Raw genomic sequence first — 20539 nt, forward strand, 5'->3', positions numbered from 1 at the left:
CAGCATGTATGCATGTAGGAGTTGAGTGCCTTTGTGACAACCCCCACATACATATTTTCATTACTGTCCATACATTACGTTATTTCCTTCACCCACATATATCTGCATTATTGCTTACCCTGGCTTTGACTGGTGGGTGGGTGGAGGGCATTCCATGCTTGTGGTTTTAAAGATTCCCTGCCAACCTGATCCTTGCCTCCCGTTAAATAATTATATTTCACAACAGGCTGACAAATGAATGGTGAATGGGAATTTAAAATTTATTTTTACTTTATTACCTTTTCCTCTCACCTTCTCTGGAAAGATCTCAAGGCAGTGTGCACGGTTACTCCTCCGTTTTATCCTTGCAACAACCCTGTGAGGTTTTTGGTACAGAGAGAAAGTCACTGGCCCAAGGTCACCCAGTAAGCTTCATGGCTGAATCTGCAATTTATATGTTTCTAAAACAAATATGTTGCTGCAAATATTTACTTAGTGATATACTTGCTTCTTTTTTTTAATTTGCAGAGGATCTTGATGATTTAAGAATGGAAGGGGTAACCAGTGTCATTTCTTCTGGGAGCAAATTTAACCAAACCCGAAGTACACATACAGCTGAACCACAAGCCAAGGTCACCTTGAACATCTGTGCTAGGTGTGCCAGGTAAATAATAAGATTTTTGTTTCTTTCTTTGTGCTTCCCCGGGGGCAAATGCTTATTGCATATTGGAATTTGCAACAATTTCGCCCAGCTATCTAAAAGAAAGGACAGGATACATGTTTTTATCTTAAAGTTGGATCGAGGAACTGTTCTTTTTATCCCTGACTTGCAGTGATATTAGAAATTAATTCAAGAATCCTAAATTCTAGACACAGGAAAAGCCACAGCTGCTGGCTCCAGCTTTGAGAAACAGTGGTGTCTGGTGTTTTGTTGAAAGAGGAGGCTTTCTTAATTAAAATTAAATCTTGAGTGGAATCTTTATCAGGTCTTAGGACTTGGCAAGTTCATAAGGAGGAGTTGGGGTTGAATAGCCAGAGATCTTTCCCTCTTAGCATGGACTATTAACACATTTTTCTGTCTACCACTTGACTTGATTTGTGGATTTGAACACTATTGCTCAAGTTACTTTTGCACATGACACCATTCACACCAACAATGTACCAAATTGTTTCACATACTTATCAGCTTTATGTCACAGCTTGGAACTATTTTCAGTTTTCTTTCTCTGAATTTGATTAGTTACCTGAATTTCTGTGGCTTTTCAAAGATGATCCAGGGTATTTATAGCTTCAAAATGCACCTGTGTAAATTAAGATTCAGTTGCATGCGTGTTTGGGGGGAGTTTCATACAGTTGCCTTTTAACACTTCATAATCCTATCTTTCTGGAAGGAACCTAATCAATATGGAATCTTTCTGGCTTTGGAACTTTTCCCCCCCCCCATCTACAGTATGAGAGCAAAAAAAGCAAAGCAGCCAAATCAGCTAAGAAGGCAATAATAACTGCGAGCCCTTTGATTATTTTTTTTTAATGAAGACTCGTTTTTTTGAAAAGGAAATTCACCTGACAAAACTAGCCAAACTCAATCACTTAGGTGATTAGCAAGAACATTATTTGCGGGAGGGTGTGTGTGTGTGTGTGGGACAGTTGCTGGCTATTCTATTGTGGTACTACAGATAAAGTTAAATACCTTTAAATAAAGGGAACCTGTGATGGCATCAGGATGAAATTTGAGCATGTTCCAGTCCTATTTTTAAACTTCATCCTCTTTGATTTGAGGCTGCCACTTTTTGACGGATGCCTGCTTGGAGATACTGATTGAATAACACTTCCAGAAATACCCCCATGCCCTCGCGTGTAGAATCATAATGTAGTGTTGTCATTGTTAGAGAAATCTTCCCCACCATTTAAGATTTAAACCCTGCAATATAAATCAAGATGCGGTTTTACATCCCTGACCCATAGCTGTCACCGCTGATACTTAGTCCTCTCTTGATTACACCAGAAGACTATTCTGTCAGTCTTTTGCTAAATCAAATGGAACAAAATGCTAAGCCTCATCTGCCCAAACAACCTAATAGCATGACAAAACCTGACTGCCCTCAGATGACAGAATTATCTATATGTTAAACTCTGAGCTTTTTCTAGCCTTGACTGCTGCCCCAGAATTTGCCCTGATTAAATGCCCTGATTTGTCCTTTTTACAGTGTGGGTGAAGGACCTGACTGCAGAAGAAGCAGGATTTATAACTGAATGAGTACTTGCTCTGATTATAAACCTTTTTTTTTGGGGGGGGGATCATACAATATATACTCACCATCCCATTGCACAGTGGCAGTACGTGTATGATGCTACTGTTAGGTGGCAATTGCTAGGTGTAATTATCTGATATGGCTTGAAGTACCTTCTGTTCTTGGGATGCGGGTGGCGCTGTGGGTTAAACCACAGAGCCTAGGACTTGCTGATCAGAAGGTCAGCGGTTCGAATCCCCGCGACGGGGTGAGCTCCCGTTGCTCAGTCCCTGCTCCTGCCAACCTAGCAGTTCAAAAGCACGTCATAGTGCAAGTACTGTAGATAAATAGGTACCACTCTGGCGGGAAGGTAAACGGCATTTCCGTGCGCTGCTCTGGTTCGCCAGAAGCGGCTTAGTCATGCTGGCAACATGGCCCAGAAGCTGTACTCTGGCTCCCTCGGCCAATAAAGCGAGATGAGCGCCGTAACCCTAGAGTCGGCCATGACTGGATCTAATGGTCAGGGGTCCCTTTTTTACCTTCTGTTCTATAATCACTGACTCTTTGAGTAATGCAGTGCCCTGAGATCCATATGGCCTGTTTAGGTCATCAGATGACCTTAACAGATGAGGGATATCTGTTGAATGCAGTCTACAGTGTAAAAGAACATGACACAATGTCATGGGACTCAAATATCCGAAGGATTCCCGCTATCATCCTGCCTGTGCCTTAAGTTTGTTGAATGAGTGTCTTCTCCATGATCCACCATTGGGTGATCTGCTCTTTGTGGTGTCACAAGAGAAAGCTTTCTTTACAGTGGCACCCTACTTGTGGACTGTCCCCGCCTCAAAACTGTGGAAGATGCTGATATTTTTATTAAGTTAAGACATACTTGTTTTGCCCAGGTGTTCTCAGTGGTTATTTGGGTTAGCCTATCCTGTGTTTTCAGCTGCTCCTATTGGTTTATATGAATTTTATGGTTTTATTATAGTGTGATACCTCAGTTGGTTAGAGCATGGTGCTGATAACACCAAGGATACAGGTTCGATCCCTGTATGGGACAGCTGCATATTCCTCCATTGCAGGGGGTTGGACTAGATGATCCCCAGGGTCCCTTTCAATTCTATGATTCCATTGCGTATTTTTATATGCTATATCTCATCCTTGTATCTGTATAGAGGAAGGGCAGGTTATAAATAACAATTCACAGATAAATCTTAATGTAAGTTCTGCAACCAGGTGAGAGAATTTCCATATATCATGACCATGGATTACCTATAACTATAAAAAAAGACATGGAGCAGATTTTTTGTTTACATTTTTGGAGTATTTATAAAGTGCTAAGCAAGGTTGTCTGTTGGTTTTACTCAGAGAAGATCCACTGAAATTAATGAACATGACTATGTTAGTTTTATTAATTTTGATGGGTCGAGTTGTGTATCGCATCCAACATTCTCAAGGTGGGTTACAAGACGTTAGGGGATTTTTTAATGAATTTGACTTGCATTCTCACTGTGGCAAATCTCTTTCTTGCAGCTCTTGCCAAAAGATACTTGGGAATGAAACACTTTTTTTTGAACCCACAAAAATATGACAATTTCTGCTTGCAACTTTATACAAAAGAATGAGTTACGTGTAATTTCAAAATAAATAGATCACACACTGTCACAAATTATAGGATCTGAATGAAATTATAAGAAGACTACCATATGTATGCCAAGTTTGTTGGTAAGCTTTGAAAATACTTGGACCTGGAACTAGATAAATCACACGTTAAAAAATCAACAACACTAAACATGTTATGGAAATGAGATGTATCCAATCACAACAAAATTCTTGAGATAGCTAGCATGCTGTATAATTTCCCATGCAATCTTTGTAGCAGCACACCCTGGTGCATGTATAATTTCCATCACTTGTACCTTGGCTTCATAATAGATGGCTAAATGTCACCTAAATCTTTATTGGAAGCCTCCTGGTGACATGAAAATGTGGAGGAATTCATGAGTTCAGTGGATTATGAAGTGAATAAAAGGTTTGTTAATACCTCCTTCTCTGAAAAAATGTCCTGTTGACTTCTGTGGAGCATACTTCTGAAAAAACAACTAGAGGATTCGCCTGTATGGCCTTAATCCTAACTGTACATCAAATTTAGTGAACACATTTTCAATCAAATGTAGGGTAGACTGTAAAGCTATAAGCACACAGTTACTCACACTTATATCCCGTTTGGTTTCAGTAGTGCTAACTATTTACTGAATTGTGCCTAAATGAAAAATGTGTGCAATAAACGAAGAACTACTATCGTTTTGAATCCCATGCTGCTAAATCAATTTCATGGTGAACTCCCTGTGAATTTCCCCTTTTGAAAGAAATGGCTAAGTCTCATTATTTCCAAAACCCTAGCTTTGTCATGGGAAACAAACAACATAAGACAGGAGATTTATGTTCCAGCTTAACCAAAATCTCGTGGGGCATAGAATTTCCCTAGTTGACCACATTTTCCCACTGAGTAAATCCAGAAACAACATTGAAAAAAAGATGATGTGATAATCAAAACATTCTCTGTTAAAGAGTTATAGGGTCTGTCAAAAGGAATTGCTCTCTATGTGAAGGAAAAGGAGGAATAACTGCAGCCTTAATTGTCCTTCTGTTGCATAATCTATTAAGAGATTATATATTCCTACTGAGTCTGTCTTAAAGTTGTTTTAGTACTTTAAAAAACAAATGTCTGCAAGTGTTTTCTGTTTGCTTTGACACATGCAATTATTGCTAAGAGGACAATCCAAGAAACCTGTTTGCCTAATTTTGTAAAGAAAGTATCAAAATGCTTGTTCCCTTAACTATTTGGTATTTTTTAGTTTCGTGCTTTTAAACCACAACCATGCTTTAACATTGACCAACTATGTATGGGACTGTGGCTTAATGCACTGTGTATTGTGCAAATGTACAATCTATAACATTAGAACTTCATAGATAAAATGGGGAAATTTTCAAGGCAGTATTTCCCCTCTCTTCCATTTATAAGCAATGCATCTGTTTCTGAAGCAGAATCTAATACGTAGTAGTAGTAATTTCACTTATCACCTTCACCCTATGGTCCCAGGGTGGGTTACAACTCTTCAGCAACCACATTTAATAGCTTTTGAAAATGCAAGAAAAAACCCTCGCAGAAAAGGTTTCCTCCTGAAAATTTCAATGTATGACATTTCCTCAGGTATTAAAACATTTTAGTCTGATACATTGAAATGTTGTAGGGATTTGGAAACAAAATTGATAGCATAGGTGCCCTTAAATAAATTTTTAAGTACTAAAAACCATCATCATCATCTGTAAAGCCATCCTTTGCCATAAGGTCCCAACAATTTGACATCCAGCATTAAAAACAGTTTAAAACAAATTGCAAACAAATTTGGGCAAGCAGGTGTATTGGTAAATATATTAACTTGGAAACATCTCCAGCTCATTCATATAATGAAACTGAAGAGGATACAGTTTTGAATGAGTTATATTTTCAATAACAAAGGATGTAAAACTCAGGAAGCAACACAAGTTTTGAAGTGAGGCATGTTTACACAGGTGTTGCATCAGTTTTTAGCAGTGCGTCTTTACAGTTTGGCAGTATTGATTTGGTTACTGTAGTGGCACAAACAGGAATTTGCTCCACTGCAGTTACATGGGTTTCTTTGCTGTAATTTGGCTCAGTGTGGAATTGGCTTGGTGTTTACGTTATTTACTTCATTGAATATTTAGAGGAAACCAGTCATCTGCTTTCAAAAGTTCTCTTCTGGCTTACGTTAGCATATGCAAGCTTTTTGTGCCTTATATTGCACCCTGGAAATTGTAGTTCCCATCACTAGTCATGGCTGTGAGCTGCTCAGAAATTTAACCCATTCCCATGTTTTAGATCTATACATGGTACAGCAATCTTAATTATGGATGTTTATATTTTAATGCTTGTGCAATTGTTTATTTCAGTTTTCTTGTAAACAGAAGACTATTTTGGTATGAAATGGTATATAAATTAATAAATCATATAAGAAGTTTCCAATAAACTTCTTTATTGTCTCAATTAAAGAGAAATTGCTTACCAAGCAAAGGGCTATTCGATTGTGTAATCATTGAGTTGGAAGGGACTCAAAAGTCCAGTTCCACTGCTATAGCATCCCTAATAGGTGACAATCATTCCTGTGGCTTAAAAAACTCTACTGAAGGTGAGTTCAGCACCTTCTGCAGCAGTCTTTTCCACTCCTGAGCATTCTACTGACAGGAAGCTCTTCCTAAGGTTGAGCTGAAATCCCCTCTTTTGTAATATGAACCCCTTGGTACAGGTCTTAGCTGCTGGAGCAACAGAAAATGAATCTGCTCCATGTGTGTGCAGTAATTTAGAAGGATAATAAACAGTTTAGAAAGAAAAAAAAATGTTCCTTTTGGAATTTTAAGGCAATGTTGATATATTTTTTCATCAGGCATGTCAGGTCAGACACAGGCTAAATTTAAGAAAAGGTTGAATAGTTCCATTACACAGGTCATTAATTCTAATGCTAATGCTAGCTATTGGATGGAGGGGAAAACAGGAGAAGACTGTATGGATACTTCCTCCGCACGGTTTTATAAAGATGCAGTGGGAAAGAAGAGATGTGTCTCATACAAATGCTGTTTTCTATCTGCCCCCACTTTTCTGGCTTGGAATGCTAAGAAGCAGTCTACTATTATTGGCTTGTTTTAATAGCAGATTACAACTGTCACTGGTTTGTATCAGAAGCAATTTATAAAGGGCTTCCAGTAAGATTTTGTTTACTTTTCACTAGTGGTATGTTTCAGAGGAAGCTGAGATTTTTCTTTTGTATCTAAAATAGAAAATGAAACTTATTTTCAAACAACAACAGCAAAACCTTAATTCCTTAACCAGGCTTTATATTTGCCTGTAGCAAGTAAGCTTTGTATTATCTGACTCCAGTGCTCTTTGGTGGCCTGTCTCTGACTGTTTTTCTGTGGAAAAGCGATAGTTTGTTGGTTGTTTGTTGTTGTTTTTATTAACCGAGTCTGCTAACATTAGCTCGGGTAGAAAATACACCCATGCCAAAATTCAGTGCATTTCTAAGTCATTTTATGCCACAGGTGGTTTTGTTTTGTTTTGTTTTGTTTTGTTTCTAGAAGGGTAATTCCAAGTTTATCTATCTTTATTAATCACAGAAAAAAGTGTAATGTGCTGTAAAACCCTATGCATGTCTACTTATAAGTATTTTCATTTAACTCAAAGGTAAACGTTTACAGGATTGCTGACACAATATTTTGTAACAGTGACATTTGTTAGGCTGAATAACCTATCAAATGAAAGAGAATCTTTAGTCTTCAGTGGAAATTTTGTACCTACACCTGAAACCTAGAAAGGTTAGTACAGGTTGGTAGTCGAACGGCTTGGCTCCCAAACAAATCGGCTCCCGAATGCCACAAACCCGGAAGTGAGTGTTCCGGTTTGCAAATGTTTTTCAGAAGCCGAATGCCCAACGTGGCTTCCACAACTTCTGACTGAGTGCAGGAAGCTCCTGCAGCCAATCGGAAGCTGCGCTTTGGTTTTTGAACCGTTTCGGGAGTCAAATGGACTCCCAGAACAGATTAAATTCGAGAACCAGGGTACCATTGTATTTCATATTAAGATAATATTGAGGCCTTAAAGTTTTATTTGTGGCTATTGCTATAGTATGTGGCCTATAGCACCATTTACTATAGTAAGTGGTCTGTAAATAATAGATGATCCTTTTTCTAAATAAATTAGTGGGGAATGTATATTTTAAAACCCAGTATAATGTGAAAAATCAGACTTCCAAAACTAAACCAACACATATGTATATCTTCCAAAATCTAGGTGACTCCTGGTTCATTTGCCCAATACAGTTCTTGCATGGCTGAGCATTCCCTAAATATGTGCTTAGCAGCACAATCCCATATATGTCTGTTCAGAAGTAAGCCCTGTTCAGTTCAATGAGGCTTACTCTCAGGTAGTTTTGTATTAGGTTAATCTAAGCGTCCTATTATAGGCTGGAGCCTACAGAAGTTTGCAGCAAGAGTCCAGGATAGACTGTGGTGGTCAGGACCATGGACAGCACAGTGTGGCAGCTGGTTTCAAGGTTAAACTGGATGCAATTTAAGGAAACAGTGCTTGAAATATTGCGCCACTAATACTGTAGTCTAGAATCAACTATGGCCTCAAATAGTCCCACAGGAAGGTGAATGCCTTACAGCGGTGGAGTGGACACTTCCAAGGGAATGAGTCTTTTGAGTCACAGGAGGGAAGTAAGATTACATCCCCATGCAGAGTGGATGGCTACATCACCATTGGAGCTTCCCTTCCGTGGGAGCATCCTATAGGCGGGTTGCATTGGAGGCTTTCTCCTCAGATGGCTCCTAAACTTAGTCTTCCACACCCTTTGTCATTGGCTCCCTTCTCTGACAGCATGGGGAGCCTAGTCTTGGGCCATCACGTTGCATTAACAAAACTAAAATAAGATAGGCATAAATTTGAAGGGTGGTAGAAATAGTTTCAAACTCCATTCTTGAAATTCTGAGGGATTTGCTTTTAGGGCAGAGAATGAGCATTCAGACTACTTCCATGTATAATGTCTATTTTCACCCTTCATGTATGATATACATTCACATAGATGTAGCCCAGGATCTGTAGGGCTATTGAGCTTGGCACTCCGCATGCAAAGCAAGTCTCTCTCCCTTTCTCTCACCAATCTGAGCTCTGCATATTCTCCAAAGGACCTGTCCTGAAGGTAGGGAAACCCTCTGAAGAAGCATTCAGTGCAGTGGGGTGAGCTAGCAGGGGAAAGAAACACCTTTTGGTATACTTAGTAGGTTCCAATGCTCAAATGGTGACTGATCTGTGACTAGCACTGGTAGGAGTAAAGAGAGTGGAGTCTTAGAAAGGATAGTATGGTTGTTGACAAAAGTGTTTTGTGATGGTCCCGCCATGGCCAAACCTTTCCCATGGCTACCCTGATCTGCAGCAAAATCAAGGAAGCCACTTAGTTGGTTTTTTTGCTTGTTATCTTGAGATGTAAGGGACAGCAGGGAATTTGAGGCAGCAATGGGGATGGGATGAGAAAGTAAAGATGAATAGATGCAATAAGGTAACTAAAGAGGAGGACGAGGAGAAGGGAGCAGTAACTGGTGCATTAGGAAAATTACATGTTCCTGAGATCCTAATGCTTGAGACATTGCTATAGGGCAGGGGAGAGGAGCAGAGAGGTGGTGGAAGGAGACATTCTTCTCTGGCTCAAATTAAAACCTGAGCCAGACTTGGAAATACCTGAAGATGAGAATTTTAAATCACAGAAATTCGTATTTCAACTCAAAGGACTGCACGCATTGGGGCATCACTAGACTCATGTGTTGTGCTTCTTCATTGATGAATCAAAAGTGCTTGTTGTTTTTAGTAATCACTGAATATGTACAGGAATGAGCTCAGCTCATTGAAAACAATTTCAGGAAATGCAAAATGAAATTCAGGCTATGGTAACATATTTATGTTTTATGATTATGGGCAATGGGAAAAAAGAAGTTATGTAGATGTTCCAGATGGATCGTGTCTCACATTTCTAAAACTCTGCAAGATGTGGAAACTATTGCCAAACTTTAAATGAACATTCTTTCATATTGTGATAATCTGCTGTAGAATTAGCAACTGACTTCCCTAGAGCTTCAGGCTGTAATGAGTAATTGCTTACAGTTCCCAGATAGTCTTCTATATTAAAAGTTATCAGAAGAGTGAAATGGATGAGGTTTTATCAGAAAGAACACAAAAAAGAAAGCCTATAGTTAATTCCACAAAACAATTGTCAGTTTCCAACTCTGATTCATTTCATGAACATTTTTAGGAGTGGCTGCAGAAAGTAAAACAAGTAATATGATACACTTTTATATACTTGTTGTTCGCCTAAAACCCTGTTTAAAACTGGAAAGAAAATGTGGCCTTGATACCACCTGTGTGACATAGATAAGGATTCAGTTATTCATTTTACATTTTTATCTTGCCAGGAGCATGTATGTCACTTGCGGGTCCTTCTGGATCCATTACTGTCAATTGAGACATAAGTCGCCCCAGTGGCATTGAGTGCCTTCTGTCAACTTCAACTGATGGCCCCAGATAGTAGCCTACCTATTGTTGTCTGTGTTCTGGTAATCTCCAGGTTAGATTTTTGCAATGCATAATATGTGGGTCTACCTTTGAAGAAGCCTCAGAAGAAGTAGCTGGTATAGCACTCATCAGTCTGATTGCTGATGAGGAAAATGGAGGAAGGAGTAAGAAGAGGAGCAATATGCAACTGTTTAAGAGACATGTGCCCAAATAGAATTACAGTAGAGCATGGGAACTAGCCATAGGCTTCACTGAAAAGTAGGTTTTGAGAAAGAATGAAGCAGGAGAGGTGAAATCTCTTATCCTGAGGAGGTAGTTCCAGGCATACAGTACAGCAAGGGTGAAATGGTGGGAGCTAGAAGCAGGTGCTTAGAGCTGGAATAATGAAGATCACAGGCAGGGAAATGTCAGGATATAAGTGTGGGTGTACCAGGTGGATGCAAGGCTATGAATGGTTTTGAAGGTAAGGGCAAGGAGCTTGTGTTGGATTTAGGAAGCCAGCGTAGGGATTTAAGGTGGAACATCATACTGGGGTTTAAAATGCTCGTTTTCCACTAGTTCCATGCTTGCATGGTGGAGCAATGCGGGTCCAGCAACAAATTATTTTAGCAGCTGAGTCCTGGATAGGTGTGAAGAGACTAGGGCAGGGGAGAAATTCTCTTCACCTGGCATTGAGAGGCAAACCTGTCTAATTCACACTTTCCAAAGCAATACAAGAACTAAAACACTACTAGCTTTTGAAATTCACACTTCTCTGAATTTTGCAATACAGTTCTCCAGCCAAGTAATGCATACAAACATTAAAATAATGTGGTAAATCTTCATGAATTCATCTAATCTTCTTTGGTTGCTTTTACAACTTGGTTGCTTTACTGAGAGAAAGCAACTCAGAGAAACCTTAACTGACAGCCTTGCCCTTCCCTAGAAGAAGCCAAAGTGAGACAATCTAGTCCAGAGAACAGAAATTTGCCAAGGCAAAGATAAAGCCAAGGTTCTGTGCATGTTCAGGAGGGTGGATAATAACATTGCCTGTGGATAAATAAAGTGTACAAGGGGATCAGGCTTAGGAGGAAAGATAGAATGTTCAGTCTTGGACATCCAAGGATGTGCCAGTGCCAGTTGTGGCACAAATTGAGGAAACAAAAACTCACATCTGGGGAAGAGGAGACTGGAAGAAGGTGACTGTGGCCCTCAGCAGCTGCCGAATCCATGTTTCTGGGTGTCACCGGGCCTGATTTTAGTTAGTATCTGCACCCATCCAGTGTAGATATGTGTCTTCTATGTCCTCTTTTCCATTACATGCAGGGTGGGGAACAAGGCGTATTTGTCTTTGATCAATCTTTCTTATTCTATATTACTGAAATTCCTGCCAAGTAATTTGGCACTGTAGAGAGAAGCCCACCTATGAGCTTGGATATTTCCGGCGTTCCTGAAATACATTATACATTTTTTTAAAGGCTATGAATTTCATTTGTAATTAACAGCTATATTTATAGAAAGCACAACTTTTTTTAAAAAAGGGGAAAGAACGGATGCCAAGAATATATGAATATATATATATATATAGAGAGAAAGCAAAACAAGAAGAAGCTACAGGCTTGCTATTGCTCAGCTAACTTCAGTAATTACTGAGTCTTAGAAAATACTGTGACTGTGAACAAAGCTTTTCAAAATTGTGGCTAAGAAATCTTTTCTACTTAAGTTCTCTTTTCTATGTGGTCTAAATGTGTGATATTTTACCACTTTGCAAATCAGAAGCTCATCCAGTCCAGCTCTCCAATCTTCCATCAGCATGAATCTGCATTCATACACCAAGTGTTTGCTACCTAAAACTTAGCTTGGAACATCCCAGCCAGTAAGCCATGGGGAATTGGGGAATGTTAGTTTAGTCTCAGAAATGGTTTAGCAAAATCATTGTGACTGAACAAATACGTTAATCAACCCATTGTACCAGCCTTGATCAGTGCAGCAGTCATGAAGATGGAAATGAACAGAGCTTAGTCAGCGCTTACCTTGGAGAGGTTAAAGAGAACCTTTATCTGCAATGCTTTTCTAGAACTTGAATCAGCTCCAGGTAGGAGACACAGGAGACTAACAGTGGTTGGTATACTTGGGCCAGCTTTGGTAAGAGGCAGAGCCTCTCGCCCAGCTCCCAAACAAAGCTGTCATCCCACTGCTAACCCCTGGTGGACTGTGAATGGAGCTCAGTCACACCAGCCATTTCCATAGCAGCTGTTGATGGAGCAGTTTTGATAAGTTATCACTTATCAAAAACAAAACAAAAAACCCTCCCAAAGTCCTTAGAAAGAAATTGCTAGCTAGTATCAAATACGTATTTTTGATAGGAATATTAATTAATGTTTTAAAAGATATACTTTGTACAACTAATGTTTTCAATGAATTACATGGCAAGGTATAGACTCAATGGTGGCTTTTGAGAGGTTTCACTGTGTGGCTACTAGCTTCCACTACAGAGCACCTGTGTGAGAGAAAGAGGACCCAGAGCCCTTACTGGAGGTATGGAGAGTGCTGCCCCAGCTGCATACAGGTCCAGTTCATACCTCAGATCCTTGGATGAAGGGTGGTATATAAATTTAATAAATGAAATAATAGTATCCACTGCAGATACAAGCCAAAGAGTCAACAGCCCATGTTGGGCACCATTAGCAGCTGTGTAAGGCACTAAATTATCAGCCAGCAGCCTCCAGCCCAGGATCTTTCAACACTTTTGTAAGGGCATCAGCCTCCTAGTGGTGCTTAGCAGTGCAAGCTGGCAGCTGTCCAGTTGTCTTGTGCATTAATCAGTGGAATGTTCCATATAACTTCAAAATTGTTTCCATTTCAATCATCCTAGACTGCAAGGAGATAACTTGGCAGAAAGAACAGAGGATGTATCTGTTGCGTCTCAGACTCTTGAGCAAGAAGTGCCACAATCTGTCGGTAAGTTCTTGAAAGAGCTATGCTACCTCGCATGGAATAATCTGAACGACTCAATACATACTGATAAAAACACATTCAAGAATATCTGCTGGGAAACTTTTTAAGACCACTTTTGGTGGGAGGTAAATTCCTTTTTCAGTTACCAAATTACAGTAATGTGTGGAAAGAAATTTAGCTGATCAGACCCTGTTCCTTACTATTTAAGTTTGTTTTCTTTGCTCTCACTACTCTTCACACTCCACTCCCTGTTGGAGATTAGACTTAACACTGTGTGGAAAACGCTGATGCAACTCTGCTTTTTGAAGACAACAGCACAATGCTGAGGCTTTGCAGAATTAAAGTGCTTATCTCTGCTGTTTGGATAATGATGTATAACTTGGTTAGCAGGCACAATGTGATTACACTCAAAATACCTCTCCTGTGGCAGTTTGTTCTTTATGAATTAGCTAAAAATCCAGAACTGGGAAGTGCCGAAGCTCAGTAGGAGCAGACCATCTGCTTTGCATGCAAAAGTTCCAGCTTCAGCCTCTAGCCTCTCCAGGTAGGATTGGGAAAGAACCTTATCTGAAATCCTGATAGCTGCTGATCTGATTCAGTGTAAGGAATATCCCTATAGAGCTCACAACTAAATGAGTGTTATGGGGGATGGGAGTTTCATGAAGTTTAGAACATTTAAACTGGTATTCTGGGGGCTTGTGGGGGAAGTGCTGGCCTGGGCAAAGGCAAGGCGGGACCCTGGGCAGCTCCCAGTGAACCCTACTGACTAAGGTTTGGAAGAATAGGCCTGCCTCTTTCCAGTTTCAACTGGAGCTGTTCAGATACGTCTCCTCTTGGGCAGAGATGACTTGACCACAGTACTCCATCCTCTGGTAATCCCAGATTGGATTGTTGCAATGAGCTGTACATGGAGCTGCCCATAACTCATAAGCTATGGAATTCTCTCCCCACAAAGGTGCTACTCACTAAGCAGCTTTTAGTAAACACTGAGGATGCATCTCTTTACCCTGAGATATGTGTTGCCCTGACACTGAGACGTGTGTTTCCAGGATTCACAATATTCCTGTTACTTTAATTGTTTTAAATGTTCTTCATACAGAATTTTAAATTGTTGTAACCTGCCCTGGGACCTGCTGGTGAATGGCAGGGAATTATTATTATTAGTAACAATAACAAAAACCATTATGGTGATGTTTCCTCAGCAAAGGATCAGGGTTATCCGGAAACTTAAGAAGGCTCGTGAGGCTTTCCCTTCCAGTGCCTCCTCTCCGCTAGCAGAGCTGTCATGCAATCCTTAGAAAGCCTCTAACTTATTCTGAGGTCACATTTTCCTAGATAGCTATGGAACAGGAGAAGTTACAGGGGAGTCTTCGGATGATGGGGGAAGACTTCCTCAGGCCCAGATGGTATAGAAAGGGGTACAGAGTTAAGTGACTTTTTGATAATCTGAATCAGAGTCGAACTTGGAGTAACACTGGACCAGGATGTAATGGCCATGATACAGACTCTGTGTCAGGTAATATGAATATTCAAGGTGTTGTTTCACCTTTCGTAATTTAACATTAAAATTAATGTTGCGTCCAGTCAACAAATTTTGTGGTCCAGTATATTACCATGTGAACTATGACTTGCAATATATATCTGCATAATATATTATGCCAATAGTTAATGCTAGTTATTGCAAACATTTGTTGGTCCACGTGTTTAATGTAAAACACAGCCAGTGGGTCAGTTTTTTTGATTAAAATTATATGTAGATATATATAAATACTTGCATAATCATTAGTTCTGGATTCCATGGTTTCAGTCTGCTGCTCATAGATAATAATTGCTTCATCAGAACATAAGTCAGTACAACAGTATTTTCTGACAATAGCAATTATTTCTGGATTAACAGTGTTATCACTCCTGAGCAAAGCTAGTTGCTCATCGTGTGGCAAAACAAAGCAAACTGGCCCCAGTTAATAAGGCAATGCATGGATGGCAATATATAGGCTGTGTTAAAATAACTATGCGTGATACAGAAAGGTCTGTAAAATGACTTTCCCACAACCTTTTTTCATTATGAATGAACACTATGCTCACTGTGATGTGGTGGGATAAGTGTTTATCACATCCTTTAAAAAGTTTTGAAGCCCTAATGTCTTCCATATTGTAGTAAACCTTGCATTCACAACGCTGTTCTGTCGTCTGATATTTTATTGGAAATTTGCCACTTTTCCATGTTGAGCAATGAATGATTGGTTCATGCAAGTTACAAATATACGCAAAGGTTAGCAAATGCAGATTCTGGGTCAACTGACACAAATCAATGGTATTTGCCCAAATATTCAGCAGCAGAGCTGCATTTGCCAGAACGAGGATGATGCTACCAACAACTCAGAGCTCCCTCCCCATCCCTTCTCTGTCTGGGTCAATGCATTGTGGCCATTGGGATGGCACTGCTGGTGCCCTGCTGCCACCTTCAATGCTACTGTAAATTGTTTCTTAGATGAGAAGTCAAGAAATCACTTACACGGCTATGAAGTTATTTAAAGAAGCTTTCATTATCAGAGGAGACTTCTTTGGCAACCCAGTTTTAACTAAGCCATGCCAAGCCTAGATCAGCTGGTGCTGAGGTTTATTACAATAGGATACTCTTTATTTTGTGTACTCTTTCCTCCCCTCTCCTGGCATGGCTGCAAAAGGGAGATCGGACCTTTCATTTCCAGTATTAAACAAACCAGAGTTCCTTGTGATATCAGCACTTGGAATCAATGTGGTTGGCTTAGCTTCAGTTGATTGAAACAAGCTAGCTTCAAACCATAATGTACGATACTGGTCTTTTCACTAAACATAAACTAGCCACACTACCCTGAGTTCAAACGTAATGGGGAGCTATGATTAGTTTAAACCCAGAAGCAGATGCTTCTGATCTCATCTCCACAGCTGCAGTTGGTGTGCGGGAAGGGCACAATAATAAAAAATGTTGTTCATTATTCTTTATTGTCCCCCCCCCCATCTTTTAAAACAGCATCAGTGCCTGGAGCAGAAATTTCAATGGAAAGCAGTGATGAATTGGAGAATGTACTCCAAGCAGCAGAGCAGGTAAGAATAAGGACCGTATATATGCTGTCTTCAGTTTTATGAACACAAATTCTGTAAATAAATACAAACAAACCCTCAGTTTTTCTAGATTAACTTGAATACATTTGGCATGAAACTGAAGGGAATACTGGAGGTTTTGCGTATCACATTCCCTGAGCGCTGGACTAGAATATGAATCACATTTAACCAATTAGTCGGTTCAAGTTTTCAGAGTCAATCAGAATATTCAGCATGTATAACTGTCAGTGTTTATGTATAAACATGTACTTCCAGTTTTGCAAGAGCTTAGGATTTTTAAAGTTAATTTTTAATATGTAATTTTAAAGATATATTGGCAGAATCAAGACAAAGGTGAGCACTTTAAAAACCTGTAATAGGAGGTGTGTTAGGCATCTGCTTTGCAACTGAAATGAATCCACCTTAAAAATTCTGAACTGGCTGGATCATATGCTATATTTTTAATACTATATTGTGATGTAAGTATAGCTATGATAGTGTTCTCTGTCAAACTAAATCGTATAATCTATTTTTGTTGGCTTGTGCAAGGGTGTGCAGTGGCTTGTTCTCCACCAAAATAGGTACTGTTTTTCATAAGGTGTTTTATTACAACCAAGAAAGCAAGTCTTAATGGCACATCTTGTACTCATTTCAGCCTCCCTTGATTTTCAGAAACTAAATCAAATAAATGTACTGACATTCATTTCTTAAAATGAGTTTATATAACAGCATAACCTCCTCACACTTGTTAACATCACGGAACAGTTTAAGCGCTTGCGAACTTTTATCCATGAACGATGCTACTTCAGTCAAGGTTATTTTGCAATGCAGTGCAAAATTTGAGTCCAAAGCATATTGTTCCGCATCGGTTAAAAAGAAAATGGGGCATTTGTCACTTGTGGAATATATACGATATGCCTCACTCCTGATTTTAATAAGCTGTGCTGAGAGCCATTTTGGATGAAGAGCAGGGTAAAAATGCTCCAATTAAATAAATAATCTCCAAGGCTTTTGGTTCATAACTCTTAATTTACTTCTAACTCCTATTCTTCTGCCCAACTCACATTGTTACTTAAGTTTATGTTTTCAATTTTTCGTTACCAGACCAAAATAGATGAGATGCAGGAGAACTATGATCAGATTCCCACTGTTTTCGGTTCAACAAGCAGCCATGGGAGAATTCTCAAATTAAATGGGAGCGGCAAACAGAAACCCTTTCCCTGCCATATGTCATTTCCCTGATCTAAATCACCCACCCCATTACTATTAGTCAAACTGTGGAAATCTCTGTATCTTCTGCTGTTAGGTGCCAATTCAGAGCAGAGAAATGACATAGGTCATGGGTGTCAAACACAAGGCCCGCGGGCCGAATCCGACCCGCCAGACCTCGTCATGTGGCCCTTGTAGCCGGCGGCGGCTGCCAGCCTTCACCTTTTATTCTTGTGGGTTTTTTTGACACAAGAAAGCCGCCTCTTCAGCGCATGCGCGGCAGCTTACAAGCCAGAGAATTTATTTTTCTATAAAAAGAATCTCCATGTATCTGACCGTTGTGGAGGTGCTAGGACCCTGGCGGTCTGCTTTTCGTTGCTGCGTTCGCACTCCCTTGGCTGATTTTGCGGTGCCCGGGTTCGTCCTCACCCCTGTTCCGCTCTTCCAGGCACAGCAACCCTCCCTTAAAAAAGCTCAACCGGTTTGGCATACGTAACCTAAAAAAACCTCATGGGTTTCTTTTCTTAAGTAATGGGCTGTGTTTTTGAAGTTGCGAACAAATTAACAGGGCGACTCCCCCCCCCCACTCTCTTTCTCCGCCCTCTCCCACCTCTCCACATCTCCCTGCTTAACTATTTCCTGCCTCACTTTAAATCTTTTCTCACGTGGAAAGACACCTTTGGAAAGCGATTTTGCCCTTTTGGCTCCTTTCACCTAGAATTATAGTACAGTATTGTAGAGTTGGAAGGGACCCTGTTGAGGATCCTCTACAATTTATACTAGAGGATAAATTGTACAATAATTGTACATTTGAATATCTACTTGTCATTATTCTGACTATGTTTCTGCTTTCAGAGCTAGTTATTACTTACATTATTACAAAAAACAGTAATAATTGAATGCAGTGACAATAATTTATGATAATAAAGAGTGGACACATAGTCCTACAGATACAACCGGCCCTTTGAGGGTGACCAAACTGCTGATGCGGCCACCGATGAATTTGAGTTTGACACCCCTGACATAGGTAGAGAAATTATATTCTCCCTTCTTCCAGTGCTGCATCTCCAGTCTGGTTAAGGGATGCTCCTAGGGACCTCTGAAATGAAATGTAAGTGTTGGGATATCCAATTTATGAAACTCCCATGATTTGTCTGTTTTGGCCCACAGTTTCAAAGTTCCATTATTATTTCTTTTTCCGGATAGCACTGTTCCTTCCTTTATACATACAAAGAATTTTATCTTCACTGTCTTTTCCTTGTTGGCACATAAATAGCTCATTGTCCTTAAGTTTACCAGTTGTACTATTTTTTATGTTTTATTTGTAATTTGATGCATGCGCTTTTGTTTTCTATATCTGCTTTTAGCTTAGGTGGCTAATGTATGAATAAGGAGGTTATCTGTGAAGTAACCTACTTTAAAACCTTCTCCAAAACATCAAACCAATACGTCCCCCCCCCCCAGCATCTTGGGATAAAATTTTTATGTTCTAGCCTTTCATATTTCTTCAGCCGCAGACATTCACATCTGGAAAGAACACAGAGTACAGTCTCAGCCAAGTGCTGATTTCAGCAGTGCAATGATCCTGTAAATTCTGGAAGTCAAGAGTTGAAGGGGTCATCCTGGGTTTTCAAATAGGCTAGTGGCATCTACAAGACAACATATAATGTGTTTTCCTGTCATTACAAAGCAATTCAATATCAATTTATCTCTTGATAGTTTTTCTTTTTCCTAAAGTTTCCATTGTTTTGAATATCATGCCTGCTTGAAACTCAGCTGAGGAAAAATGAAGATTTAGGATGAGGGGAGATGAAAACCGGTTGTGTTCTTTGTGGCTTTGGAGAGGGCAGAGAATAGGACAATCAGAGAAGTGGTGCTAATTGGAAATGTAGTGACTATTTGCAATGGGAAATAAAGAGCAAATAATTACGTTTCACCAAAATGTCTTTCACCAAAGCAGACCATTTACCACATACATCTTTTTAGATGATTCTACCATATAATTTGCCTTTGTGTCATGAGGATTTGCAAAGGAAGCTATGATAAGTGTTCATTGGCTTTGCTGATGCCTCTAAGGCAACCCAAAAAAACTACAGACCTGAAGACTTCTTATTTAGATTCCTGGCCTTTGTTTCTTTACCAAATAGCGAGTGTATATGTAACTTTCTATCTTAAATGTTTAAATACGGACCTTTGTTGGCAAGGTGATGTCTCTGCTTTTTTTAAGATGTTTTCTAGGTTTGCCATCGCCTTTCTCCTGCTCCTTGGGAGAAAGGCGATGGCAAACCTAGAAAACATCTTAAAAAGCAGAGACATCACCTTGCCAACAAAGGTCCGTATAGTAAAAGCCATGGTTTTCCCAGTAGTGATGTATGGAAGTGAGAGCTGGACCATAAAGAAGGCTGATCGCCGAAGAATTGATGCTTTTGAATTATGGTGCTGGAGGAGACTATTGAGAGTCCCATGGACTGCAAGAAGATCAAACCTCTCCATTCTGAAGGAAATCAGCCCTGAGTGCTCACTGGAAGGACAGATTGTGAAGCTGAGGCTCCAATACTTTGGCCACCTCATGAGAAGAGAAGACTCCCTGGAAAAGACCCTGATGTTGGGAAAGATGGAGGGCACAAGGAGAAGGGGACGACAGAGAATGAGATGGTTGGATGGTGTTCTTGAAGCTACTAGCATGAGTTTGATCAAACTGCGGGAGGCAGTGGAGGACAGAAGTGCCTGGCGTGCTCTGGTCCATGGGGTCACGAAGAGTCGGACACGACTAAACGACTAAACAACAACATCTTAAATGTTTATAACACTATTAGTAAAAGGGCCACTCTTTATGAAAATCAGCACTGTATTTGAACCTTTGCTATCTTCAGCAATAACGTAAGATTTTCAATCTCAGAATTACCAATTCTTAAAAAAAAAAAAAAGCATTGCTTCTGTCTGTCTTACTACATGC

The 20539-nt window shown here is 39.8% G+C and overlaps 1 protein-coding gene across 3 annotated transcripts in view; it reads left to right on the top strand.

Annotated features, from left to right (window-relative positions):
* The window catches only part of LOC309538361 (uncharacterized protein C8orf34 homolog), a 97965-nt gene that overhangs the window by 51904 nt on the left and 25522 nt on the right, over positions 1–20539 (top strand). For all 3 annotated transcript variants that reach the window (XM_082233834.1, XM_082233835.1, XM_082233836.1), the window contains exons 8-10: positions 508–643; positions 13208–13293; positions 16304–16377. In XM_082233834.1, the coding sequence (XP_082089960.1) occupies positions 508–643; positions 13208–13293; positions 16304–16377 (296 nt within the window). The remainder of the gene's footprint in view (positions 1–507; positions 644–13207; positions 13294–16303; positions 16378–20539) is intronic.

This window comes from Podarcis vaucheri (assembly GCF_965113315.1).
Source record: "Podarcis vaucheri genome assembly, chromosome: 8".
In the NCBI taxonomy this organism is placed as follows: Eukaryota; Metazoa; Chordata; class Lepidosauria; order Squamata; family Lacertidae; genus Podarcis; species Podarcis vaucheri.